This window comes from Pavona decussata, unplaced genomic scaffold, assembly GCF_977016875.1.
Source record: "Pavona decussata unplaced genomic scaffold, jaPavDecu1.1 SCAFFOLD_84, whole genome shotgun sequence".
In the NCBI taxonomy this organism is placed as follows: Eukaryota; Metazoa; Cnidaria; class Anthozoa; order Scleractinia; family Agariciidae; genus Pavona; species Pavona decussata.
In genome coordinates, this window is record NW_028145502.1 from 542,501 (window position 1) to 555,124 (window position 12,624).

Consider the following 12,624-nt stretch of genomic DNA (forward strand, 5'->3'; position numbering starts at 1 on the left):
AGTAGTGCATTTTATTTGATAATTAGAAATTGTAACCATTTTAGACCAAATGGGTGCACATGTTGTTATTTTTACCTTGTAAGTTGTGTATTTTTACTGTACATGTGGGGTTGTTTATTACCAATTTGCTAAGTTCGTGAATTACCGAAATATTCAAGGGGGTTAATTTGAAATTTTGGAACCATGCAGAGATTGTCATAATATAAGTAATCACCTATATTTATACAGCACGAGTATAGGCTACAAATAGCCTCTGCGATACTTACCCAAAAGTTGATCCAGGGCTGGGAGAGTCTGCTCCAAATTAAAGGTATTAGGAAGCGGTGGAGGTGATGCTGAAGAAATTCTCATTCCTTGACTCTGACCATTTTTCTTCCGAAGACTCTGGAAACAGAAACCACGGGAAAAACATATCAATAAAGAAAAGAATGGCGTATACATGCCAAGAATGGTACATCCTTTAGATACTACGCACATGATCTGGGATTGTGTGAGAACCTCAGGCTTTTTAAGGATGGCGCCTCTTAATACAAAGATAATAAAAACATCATTGAGCTAGCTTGCTAAGTTTATACTGGGAGAATACTGGTTTTGGTCTTTTGTTTTTTTCTGCCAATTTTTGGACCTCATCTTTAACTTGATCCACATATATATAGTTTTAATGTTATTCTTCAGCCCTCTAAAATACTTTGCAGTAATAGGCAGAATAACAGGTGCAGTAGACATTACTGACTGGGTCTTCTTGCTTGGTGGCTTTATATTTGTGACTAACAGGATACCATTTACTCTTGCAGATAATAAGTGAATGGGTATACAGTAGGTGGCACTGAATGAAAAGGTTTTTCTGCGGTTTTCGACTATTGTATAAAAGCAGATCTTATTAAGGGCTGTTGGAATCCAATACATAACAATGAATGTCAGTTTTGCTCCATATTTAAGCACAATTTCCTCTGAAAAGTTTGTGGTTACCCCTTAAGTTATCACAAAAGCCCTTGCTATGGTTCTGTAAGATCTACTCTCCCAAAGTCATAAGCTGCACAAAAATACTGTTCTGTTCTGAGTTGTTCAAAGCTTGATTAAGCTAATCCTGGATTAACACAAACTTTGACTCAAGTTTAATTGCTAATCAACAAAGATTCTTACAAAATACTTTCGGCCCTCAGTTTTGACCTACACTTTTCTTTGCCTTTAGCTTGAAATTAGCCTTTAAACCCATTTTAATGAGCGACGATGAAAGCCTTGACTAACTTTTAATCATTGATTAGAGTTAATCGGCTTTCAAACAACACGGCCCTGGTGCATAACAAGAGACATGAAAACCACATTTTGTGAAAAAGTTTCCTCAATAAAGATTATTATTATTATTAAACCACGCACCTGCAGAGCAGCTACGGTAGCATTTTCCAAAGCTGTCACTGCAAGAGAGTCCTGCCGTCTTTTCTGACTGGCTTTGGAAGGTCGTTTTGTCTTAACTTTTGTCATTGAGTTGCTTTTCTTTGGTCTGGGTTTTTGGTTTTGTCTTCCCTTTCCCTTTGCATTCTTTGTGTTCTTTTTAAGCTTCTGCACTTTCTTGTTTTGTTGTTTCTGGTACTTTTTTCTAACCTTCTGAGCAAAAGTTGGCTGACGTCCCTAAAAATAAAATAGCATTTAGTTAATTAAAATTAAAAATCCTGTGGTGCTGTTAACATTTCTGTGCAAGAGTGATTATAATTTTTGAGTCTGTGGATGAAATCCTTAAGTGTAACCATTCAAATGACAGCTACTGAGCAGTACTTTCCTGTGGTGCTGTTTATTATGCTGTACAAGGTGGTTCTAACGTTTGAGCCTGTTGATTATGACCAAGGTTAGTGATAATTGGAAGTCAAAGAGTCATGTAAATAAGTGTTAAGAAGTTTGCTTCACCTTTGCTCCACCCTTCTGCTCTTGGTCAGATTGTCCTTCAAGTGACACGTCACTGTTCTGTTCTTGTAGCACACCCTTGGTTATCTTATTTGATTTTCTACTGCCGTTCTTATTTGCAAGATTAGTGGCTTCAATTTGAGTGATTAACTGATTCCACTGGTGACGAGTTGAAACACCAAAGAGGACATCATCTAGTTCTTCCAGGTTTGGTGTACTGGCCATTGAATCACTGAGACTGCTTGTATCACTGAAGTCTCTACCCTCCTAAAAAGTGCAAGACCATGTTAATTATTTTCAATTGGCCGCAACAATATATGTTCAAAGTGGTAGACAAGAAAAATCCCTGCAAGGGGTATGCCATACCTACGGTTTTTTAGTCATTTCGAACTGAAAAAGGGTGCGAATATTAATCATTTCAGTCTGAGAGTCTGAAAACGGGTATGGATTTTACAGATGAGAGATGAAAAGGGATATGAATTTTAGAGGCCAGGAGTGAAAAGAGTATTGGAAAATTACATATTCGCATGTACACGTAGGTCTGAAAGAGGGACCAGGGAAGCACACCCCCATTAAAACTTCTGGGAAGTACCCCTTGCCCCACCCCCTCCCCCTTCTTGGATTTTGGCCATTTGAGAAATGATTTTAGCTTGAACTGAGGTACAAATACTATACCAGCCCCCCTAACTAAGTTGGACCCAAAATACTGGTTTTCCAGAGTGTCTTTGGTTTTAGAGGTATAAACTAAAAAGTGCTAGTAGTTTCATCTCTAAGTATATTAATAAAAAAATTTAATGTCCTCATTTTTACATGTACAAACCTTTTTTCTCTTGAGGTCTGCAAAATATTGTTCAAGCTAAGGAAAAAATTAAATGAAAGATTACAAGTAGATACCACAAGCACTAACACATCATGGAAAGGACCACTTTGTTGTCTACAATATGAAATAACAAAAGAAGTGGCAAAATTACCATGTACAATGTAAGGGGTTCTGGTATGATAGAAACTGTATGGGTGAAATCTTAAAGTGCAACCATTCAAATGAAAGCTACTGAGCAGTACTTTTCTATAGTGCTGTTTATTGTGCTGTACAAGATGGTTCTAACTTTTGAGTCTGTGGATGAAATCCTAAAGTGTGACCATTCAAATGAAAGCTTCTGAGCAGTACTTTCCTATGGTGCTGTTTATTATGCTGTACAAGGTGGTTCTAGCTTTTAAGTCCGTGGATGAAATCCTAAAGTGTGACCATTCAAATGAAAGCTACTGAGCAGCACTTTTCTGTTTATTTGTTATCCTAAATTTTTATAAGGTGGTTCTAAAATTTTGAATTTGAATATAAAAAAAAATTAATTGGAATTTTCAATCAGTACCCTTAACTTCTATGGTTTATCTTATAGTTCTAGGAAGCCTATAGTTAATAAGCCCACGGCTTCTATATAGGCTTCCTAGCCTTCAACATATTTGATATTGTAAATAGTTAAGTATGAACATTGTAATAGTGAGAATATTGTGTGTCGTCTATGATGTATTTATGTTGTATTTTAATTTGGTTAATGGCAAAATAAACGAATTGAATTGAATTGAATTAAAAAATCTCATAAATGTGAAAAATATTTAACCCTAAAAACTGCTGAGCAGCTTTTACATGTGGTGCCTATTTGGGAAAGAAAACAAAATGATTTTTTATTTCACAGTGTTGGGAGTAACAGAGTTAATTAAAACCAAAATTAGGAGCCTTTGTACAGATATACAGTATACTCATTCAGTTCTCACCAGTGTCCTATCAATAACATGCACAAAATATGACACTGCTTTTCCTGTCCAAGAGACAGCACGTCCATTAGGCTTGAGTTCAGAGACTCTCAAAATTGTGCCAATATCTACAAACCAAAAACAAAATAAATAAATACTTGAGTTTGATGGCATTCAAAACAGTTATTTAACAAAGGTTGAGGACCCACCTGATAAATTACGAGAGGTGGTTCTGAAGTTTAATGAACAAAATGCTTTAGATGAAATTATCTTGGCACCTAACAAGGAAAACAAAGAAATATTACAGATTGTCTATGTAAGTCAACTCCAGTGACAGAAAAATCAACAACTAAAATGATCTTTTGTGCTTACCTTCTCTCATGGAGGCAAACCGTTCCTTCAATTTGTGGTCAACGCCCGGTCCAAAGGCAAAATTGTTGACAAACACAATTCTGCAGTAGAAAATGAAAACATCAGAAAAAACAATATTCCAAAAAAGCACAGTCTTGTCATTGATAAAGTGATCCACACCTGAAACTCAACAATTATTTTGTTTTTACGGTATACAGTGGAACCTCGATTTAACTAAGTGCCAAGGGACAAGGGAAATTGGTTTGTCATGTTGAGGGTTTGGTATATTGTGTAGTTCCAGAAAAAATCCATGCCCACCCCATGGAAGGTCATCAGAAATTCCTAGGGGGAGGCGGTTCTTAAAAGTCAACACTTTAGAAGCAAAGTATGAAGCTAAACTGGAATTTCCTGTGGGGACATGGGGTGCAAAACAAAAAACCTTCCGTGGGGGGAGTATGGATATTTTCTGGAACTGCACATTAAGGTTCCTTTCCATATATTTTAAAAGGCCAGGCTGGAGGATATCATTTGTTATACCGAGGACTTCTGTAAATGGTTTGAACCCAGGAGTCATGTCATACATACGTAAATTGTGATCATCAAGGTGAGTGTAGTCCTGAGAAGGACTGTTTGAGGTGACATTGACTGACGACTGAGGACTTTGTTATATAGAGGTTCGTTAAATTGTGGTTCCACTGTATAAAAATATGTTTCGAGGGTGAATACCCACCCTGCAGATTGAATCTTTTCTCTCATCTTATCCTCAAGAAAATCACCTTTTTCAAGCTGTTGATGATAAACATGAAGGTGACAGTAAATTAAGGGATGTTGATGGGGAATAGTAGGGATATAGAATGGCAAATCCGAGACTTTGCAAGACCCTTGTTTTATCCGAGACCAAGACTTCACTGTTTCAATAACATTTGAGCCAGAGGCTTTACCTAAAAAAATTCCGAGCCTGAGATTATGAGCATTTCTGAGTACTGGACAATTTTCAAGTTGATATTACCAAAAAGAAAGTTTCATTTTTCATACATGCGTTCCTTGTTAGTCGCTACTAATGGAAATATATTTATTTTCTTGCACAACAAATGCGAGACTTCAAGACTCAAATATTCAAAACTCAAGACTTCAAGATGGTCCAAATTCTAGCCAGCATGAGATTCTGAGGCATTACTTAACTTTAAATTGCAATCTTGAATTGGAGACTCAGTTATTACTTTTCCAGACTCATCATTTTCAATACGCCATTCTACACCCCTAGCAGTGAGCTTGGGAAAGTTGTGATTGGCTTTACTTTTCTCATAACTCTTAAAATTCATTGCAATTTCAATGGTAGAGCAACCATTCAAATATGAAAACTACCAATGTATGGTTGCCTGGGATAACCATTAAATATATGTTATGTGAGGGGCTTCTATCTTTTGATTCTGTGGCTAAAAACCTATATATGACAATTCAAACAAACAACATCTGCTATCTTTTGGGTGAGTGGAAGAAAACCTTAAATGTGTCCACTCAAATTCCTTCAGCACTCAACTAAACTACAGTAAAATGGCAAATTAAGTCTTGTTTACCAACCTTGTAAGGCTTGTGTGTTTTGCCAAACCAACCCATCAATTTACGAAATTCTCTATCCATATCCTTTATGAAATACAGAAACAAAAAGTTATTAGCTCCAGCATTGAACCTGGTGCTGAATATTTTCTTTGGGAGGAGGCTATTTACACAATTTCATACAAAAGAAAGTGACATCTTAACTGAGATAGAAATATTTAATAATATGAAATGAATTGGAGACCAGTAGGAGTGGCAGGGCTGTCAACTGTCCCGGATAATCTGGGAGTCTCCACATTTTGAACCGTTTCTCCCGGTCTCCAGATTGATGTCTGTAATCTCCCGGATAATTGACGAAGTTTGCTATTTGTCTTAGACTCGACTCTCTGACAAGAAAATATGAAAATGTCTAGAGTTGTATCTGGTACCATTTAATGTATGTCCTCCCCGCCAATGAACCCGTGAATTTGACCTTGATGCGACGCCTCTTTAAGGCGCTTTGCTGGGGAAGTCATGTTCTCCATATTTGAAGACGTGTGAGGTTGACAGCCCTGAGTGAGGATATATTCCACTACGCCAGTGAGCGAAATAAAGTTTAATACCTCAGCATATTTTGCAGGAATTTCTGCTTTTTCCACACCATAACATTCCTTCACATTTCCTGATGCTGCCACTTGTAACACCACTTGACCAACACCTAAATAATATCAAAAGTTTTAAACAACTTCATAGTGTGTTTGGAGTGTTCATCACTCCTTTACTTATGAATTGTACTACACTCTATCAGAGACATTTGGCTTTTATTTGAAGGGCTCCATACATAACCGCATAATTGCTTTTGTTGTGCATGTGGCCTTGAATCCCTTCTGGAAAGTTGCTCCAATGTTTTACCCACTGTACTACAGTTTGTTTGCAGTAAAAACCTATCATTATGGATAAGATTTCCATTTTTATCACAAAACAAAGCAGAAAGCAAAGGATACAACATTGGACACCAAGTCTGTCATTTGGCAATATTTTGTCATCATCACCACCACCACCAATACCATCATCATCATCATCATCACTCTATACACTTAATAACATCAAGGACGATGTTTTAATGAGTCTTGACCACCCAGGCCTCGGTCAACTAGTTCAGTCTTTGTAGAATTTGAAAATGGTCCAGGTAATGATACATGCCTCCAGTAACAGACACCATAGGTAAAGAACCCCATATCCTTAGAGTATTGACTTAGTCCTGGTCCCTACCACAAATGAACACAAACGTATACACCTCTGCTAAGCAGGTACATCAGCGTGGTCCCAAGGATATCCCATCACAGGAGAGGTCCCAAGGGTGCACCCTCACCAGAGAGGTCCCAAAGTTCTCCCCTTAGAAGAGGCTGGATTGTACAATACTTACCACTTCCCAAATCAATAAAGAGATCATTTGGGCTCATGGGAACTTCCTTGATCATCTGTGCTATGAGTTCAAATGATGTTTCACCATACACCTAAGCCACAATAGGAAAAAGATTAATTAAGTCCAGCTCTAAACTCAGCCACTGAATCCCTCATTTCCTTACCAATAGGAGGGGGGACGGGAGTTTACTTCTTTAACTCCCTTATAAAAGCTATATATGCATGTGTGACCCCAAAGAGAACCATACTTGAACTGGCCTGGTTGGAAAGAAAGAGACATTTTGACCTTTTGAGCATTAAATAATTATATTAAAGAATTTTTTTTTTACTGATCTGAAATAGAACATTAGATTTCTTACACTTTATCCCAGAATAGGCAAAGTTTTTAGGCGCTAGTTCTAAAATGGGGACAAAAAAGAAGCCTTTTTGGTCCAAAATAGGTTTATAGTTGTCAAAGATTTCTCAGCAGCACACCCCAAAACCTTGGAAAGGCCTCCAAAGCTTCTGGGGCAATGAAATATTGATTGGATTAACACATGGCAAAAACAAAATTCTATGCAGGAATGTAGCTGGTATTTGATAAAGGAGCTCTGATACATTAATTTTAGGGGAACTGCGTTAGGCTCATCCTTGACCGTCTGATTGTTCAAAAAAATATTTTACAGTGATCTTACCTCAGGAGAAAAAGGTTCATAGTCATTTAACTTGTCAGGATCCTTAACTGAATGACTATAAACCTGCTGGATAATGTGGCGAAGGAGTTCTTGTGATGGTGGCACGTTGATACAAGCTGGAGGGGCACAACCTTTCCACTGGTTAAGAAAAATAACAAAAGGTTAACATTTTACTTCATACAGAAACTTCAGCAACATATGCAAGTAAACTTGGCAGCTCATTTTCAATTTTCTGCATGTATTTGGGAAAAGAAACAATCAGATCAGGTTATGTGACATAATATCATGACTTGACACTAGAATTTATTTACCCACGAAGCACCAACGAGCTCTAGGAAGTCGTTCAAAGGTGTCCGTGCGTTCCAGGACGAATTGGAATAATTTTGGAAATGTTGGTTGTTGTAGAGGGAGGAAAACCGGAGAATCCCGAGAAAAACCCTCAGATCAAGGTTGAGAACCAACAACACACTAAACCCACATGATGTCAAGTCCGGGAATTGAACCCGGGCCACACTGCTGGGAGGCAAGTACTCTCACCACTAGGACATCCCTGCTACCCTGAGAAATGAGTTAAGGCACTGTTACCCTGGCAAGGGTATTTTGCAGAATGCTGCATGCTGAACATCGCATTTTCATTTTCCACCATCTACAACAGTTTAGGGTTAAGCAATGAACGATGTTTATTATAGGTCTAAGCACTTCTCAGTACTATTTAGGGTTAAGCCCTGATTACACAGACAGTTAGGTTTTAGTTGTTGTCATGGCAGAAATTTGACATTATAGGACTTCTATGGATTTGGCGTTCAGTGTTCTGCAAAATAGCCCTGCCACTGTTACACCAGCCAGGTAATTTTTCTGGCAACTTGTCTCCCAATTTTGTTGCGTCCTTGTGACACAAGTTGCACAGATCACTTCATGCCCTGAAATGACCAAGCCTTGCAACGTTTTTGTTGCAGTCACTGTTGCACAAAGTAGAACCAACTTCTACTTCATTTTTTATTTTCATTTCATTTTTTATTTGCCCCATTCTTTATGCAATCAATAGGTTTTCTACATTATACATATATATGGTTGGCAGGAGATCCCAGCAAGTTTTTACAAACTTTTCTTTAGGGGATCCCCTATTTCTTAATATTTTCTATTGTTTTATAATTTGACAACTGTCAAAAATATATACTTCTCACAACGATTGCGGCAACAAAAAAAATTGTGCAACTTGTTCATTTCACTGAATGTTGTTACACCAGGCAATGATTTATGCAACTTGCGTTGGCAGAAAATTGTGACACAAGTTGCAAGAAAAATTGCCTAATGTAACAGTGTCTTTAGGTCATCAAGTTCTGCATCATTGCAGCCAAGCTTAGTAGTCTTTCAGTACATTTCTGCAGTTTTCATTGTTTTAGAGTTTTCCCAGATTTGGCCCAGGCCTTGCTTTAACATGCTTGAGATGAAAATTGTCAAATATTTAATACTTCAACTGAGGAAACAAGTCAGTAAGTTCTTACAAAACAGAATAATTTCAGACTTATTACCTATCTTCTTTGTCTACATGTAATGTAAGGCTGTTCAAATTAAACATTCAAAATGCAGAGAACAGGTCAACATTGTTGTAGCATGCTATGAAAGTGGATCTAAATAATCTCCATCGTCAAGTCATTTAAGTAAAAAATAATTGATTCCTCTTCGAATAATAAACCACAACAACTCAAAAAACACTAATTGAAAGGTTCTTCGTCCGGTTCTCCCGCTCCGTAAATTTGATTAGCAAGATTGTTTATATTCCCTTCCGGTATGTGGAATATTACATGAACGCGACCACACCAGCTCAGCCGATGACCATTACGTTAAAGCTATAAAGCATAACTAAGTTAATAGCTCGTTTGAAACGCACATGCGGAAACTGTTAAACATTTCGCGTGTTGCATAAATGTAAACCCCTCCTGAAACGGACATGACTTTGATTTCCCCTCGGGCGAGAGTGAAATAACATCGTGCTTGCACAGAGATTTCTACATCAGTGGGTTTCACCTACCAGTTGTAAAATTCCGTCGATCGCTCGGTTGTATCGTTCACAAAGCTTGTTCATACTTTCAAAGCTGTAACGAGAAATGATAAAGTAGATAAATATCAAAGTAAGCCTGACCAGCCACATAAACATCGCTGGGACACGAAACCCCAATTTGTGTAATGATAAACAAAACGGGGATTATATATGATTACCTGCTTGGATCAAACTCACGGAGAACATAGTTCTCAACAGCAAGTTTCAGCTCAGGAAAATCGGCACACACCCATCTAAAACAGAGAAGGAGAGTATAAAATTTTAAACACGCGTGTTGCATGTGTGGACGCTATTTACAACGTCCTGTTTATAAATTAAAAAGCTTGGTCGCTAAAAACGTGAAGTTATAACACGGCAGAGAAATTATGCCTTGCTGTAACTAGTTACCTGATGGTTTCCACGATTTCCGCTGCTTCATCCCTCCCATCCTAAAAGACAAATAATCGGGCAGACTGTCAAGGACATATGACTGATAAAACTGAAGCTTCACCGTCTTGCCAGCAAAATACAAACTCATACCGGAAAACCGGGCGCGAAAAACTAACCGATTTCAGAAGTGGCCATGAATACACTAAAGGCTCTGCTCCAGCAGGACTATGCAGCTTTAATTCCAGACCCATGTCGTTCAACAACACGTCAAAATTATTTCCAATCCTTCATCAAACCTCGAAAGACATTTCCACCTCCATTCCAGACGCCATTTTGTTGCCACCTAAGTCCGCCACCGCGCCATGCGCCCTCAGCTGCACGCGTCCGATCACGTGTGAATTGAAGGTGTTGCGATTGGTTAAATGGTGATAAAATAATTGTGGTATTGTTGTGCACCTGTGGCTAGCTGAAATTTATCGGCGACGAGTCTATGCGAAACGATCTTGAAATACACAAGGTTAGAGCTTTTTGAGCGGAAAGAACTGTGAAAGCTAACACGTCAGGTCACGAAACGGGAAGTTCTGAACAATTGCCTACAATAATTACCGGCATTACGTCATTGGATTTTCCCACTTTCGCATCCTTTTCCTGCCTGCCAACAACTTGTCGTGACGTAGGCGTCACGGAATAGATGTCCGTTTTTTTATTTGCTGCATGATGCATGCAGGAAGTTAAAGTATATACTCTAAAAATTACTCTTCTCCTTCGCAGACATACAAGCAAAGATGAAGACTAACACAGCTAAAACAAATTTTCGAGGAAATTTTGTTTTAAAAAAATGTTATTGCGCCATTCTATCCGTGTAGGTGGAGGGTTGGCGGAAAAAAAAAAATAAAAATGGGGGCCCACAGGGCAATTGCCTTCTGTATCCGTTTCCTGCCCACTCTCACGACTTTAAAATGAGTTTAACTTTTCTCTGGATAAATTGTAGAAAATAAAGAGAAGCAAGGAAGGTCATTTGATCGGCACTAATTTTACACGTCCAATCTGTCCAGGATAAAAATAAACTAAATGAATATGAATATATGAAACAAAAAGAAACTAATTTTGGAAAGTCGGGTATTGGTCAACATTGTCATTATTTACGTCTGTTTGAGGGAGTATTGATATTGCGAACGGGCAATGTCGTAATCGCGACTTTCCATACGTTTCCTTGAGCGGAAAATCACTGAATTCGTATGTAAACTTGTTAGCAAAAAAATAAGGGGAAATAACCGCGGTCTTGAAATCTCTTTCATTTTTGACTGGGGTAGGGGTGCAACGGCTAGGGGGGAGGGGGAGGAGACATCCGTTAGTCAAGTCAACTGGCAGCGATAGCGTGGTCCGTAACGACAATAAACAGAACACCTGTACTCTTTTGAAGGGGATCCTGCTGGTATACGTTGGATCAAGCAGGTGATCTAATCGGCGGAATAAGAAAACAAACGATATAAAAGTTGAGACCGATAAAGCGTAGAATGGCTTTATATGGTCGTGTACTAAAAATAAATAAATAAATCCCGGTAGCACTTTTTTCAAGTCACTCGATCCTAGTGTAATCAAGAAAGAATGGTCCGCTCTTGGTGCAATACAATATATCCCTCTTTCGACATTGATCTGTATGAGGTTAGACGACTGGAAGTGATAGGTTACCGCGAAGGAAGCCGCCTTAATATATCCGAGGTTTAAATATCGGCTGTAACACACCCATAATAAATGAAGGGTGTACGCTAAATAAACAAAGGAAATACTAAGGATTATTAAAAACTGGATAATTGAATAATGTGCAATTCCAGGGTTTTGATTGGCTTAGCAACCATGGTATATCAGTCATTATACCATGCCCGAGAAAATAACGACCTAAAATTGTCTTCTTGTCGGTTTTGCAAAATGAAATCTTTCAGAAATCTAGTAACATTTCTCAGTTTGTTTTATAATGTTCAGTTATTTTACTCGCGCTTGTAAGATATGGAATGATTATGTTTATAGCCTGCTCGGGGCCATGCGCCTCGTTGGCTATCTATCATATCATCAAACCCACACTCGTGGAATAATTCTTTAGTTAGAATACAAATGGAAGAGGGCATGTGTTTCGGCACATTCCTTGAATTAGCATATCATCGAAACGCAACCTCGCTGGATATTTATTTAGTCACATTTTTCAGTACACTGACCAGGTTCCAGCCACCAGCTTGCAAAATTGATACCCCGGAAGTGGGTTGGTATTGTCAGTCTGATAAAAAATGCTCTATAGCATTCTTACGGCTGTAACAATCGATTCATTTTTCATAAACATGGCCTGATTGTGGGCAAAAACCGCATTAGCGAAAAATCTGTTTATTCAGACACAATTTCTGTCATTATCAACGCTTTACAAAGGCCGTCGATAAAACCCGGAACATGGAACATTCCGGAGCATTCCGGAACATCCCGGAATATTCCGGAACAACGCAGAAGACGAAAACAAAAATTAATAAAAATAAAGGAAAAATAAAAAAAAGTGTGTATATTTATTAA

General features: G+C 38.2%; 1 protein-coding gene across 2 annotated transcripts in view; it reads right to left on the reverse strand.

Moving 5' to 3' along the window:
- The window catches only part of LOC146475276 (uncharacterized), a 17,973-nt gene extending 7,359 nt beyond the window's left edge, over positions 1 to 10,614 (reverse strand). For both annotated transcript variants that reach the window (XM_085115652.1, XM_085115651.1), the window contains exons 1-16: positions 10,245 to 10,614; positions 10,087 to 10,127; positions 9,858 to 9,932; positions 9,670 to 9,733; positions 7,638 to 7,775; positions 6,965 to 7,055; positions 6,162 to 6,256; positions 5,584 to 5,646; positions 4,733 to 4,788; positions 4,024 to 4,103; positions 3,861 to 3,929; positions 3,673 to 3,779; positions 2,720 to 2,755; positions 1,903 to 2,166; positions 1,378 to 1,629; positions 267 to 384 (exon numbers count right to left, since the gene is read on the reverse strand). In XM_085115652.1, the coding sequence (XP_084971778.1) occupies positions 267 to 384; positions 1,378 to 1,629; positions 1,903 to 2,166; positions 2,720 to 2,755; positions 3,673 to 3,779; positions 3,861 to 3,929; positions 4,024 to 4,103; positions 4,733 to 4,788; positions 5,584 to 5,646; positions 6,162 to 6,256; positions 6,965 to 7,055; positions 7,638 to 7,775; positions 9,670 to 9,733; positions 9,858 to 9,932; positions 10,087 to 10,127; positions 10,245 to 10,319 (1,624 nt within the window). In that variant the 5' untranslated portion in view covers positions 10,320 to 10,614. The remainder of the gene's footprint in view (positions 1 to 266; positions 385 to 1,377; positions 1,630 to 1,902; positions 2,167 to 2,719; positions 2,756 to 3,672; positions 3,780 to 3,860; positions 3,930 to 4,023; positions 4,104 to 4,732; positions 4,789 to 5,583; positions 5,647 to 6,161; positions 6,257 to 6,964; positions 7,056 to 7,637; positions 7,776 to 9,669; positions 9,734 to 9,857; positions 9,933 to 10,086; positions 10,128 to 10,244) is intronic.
- Positions 10,615 to 12,624: the final 2,010 nt, after the last annotated feature.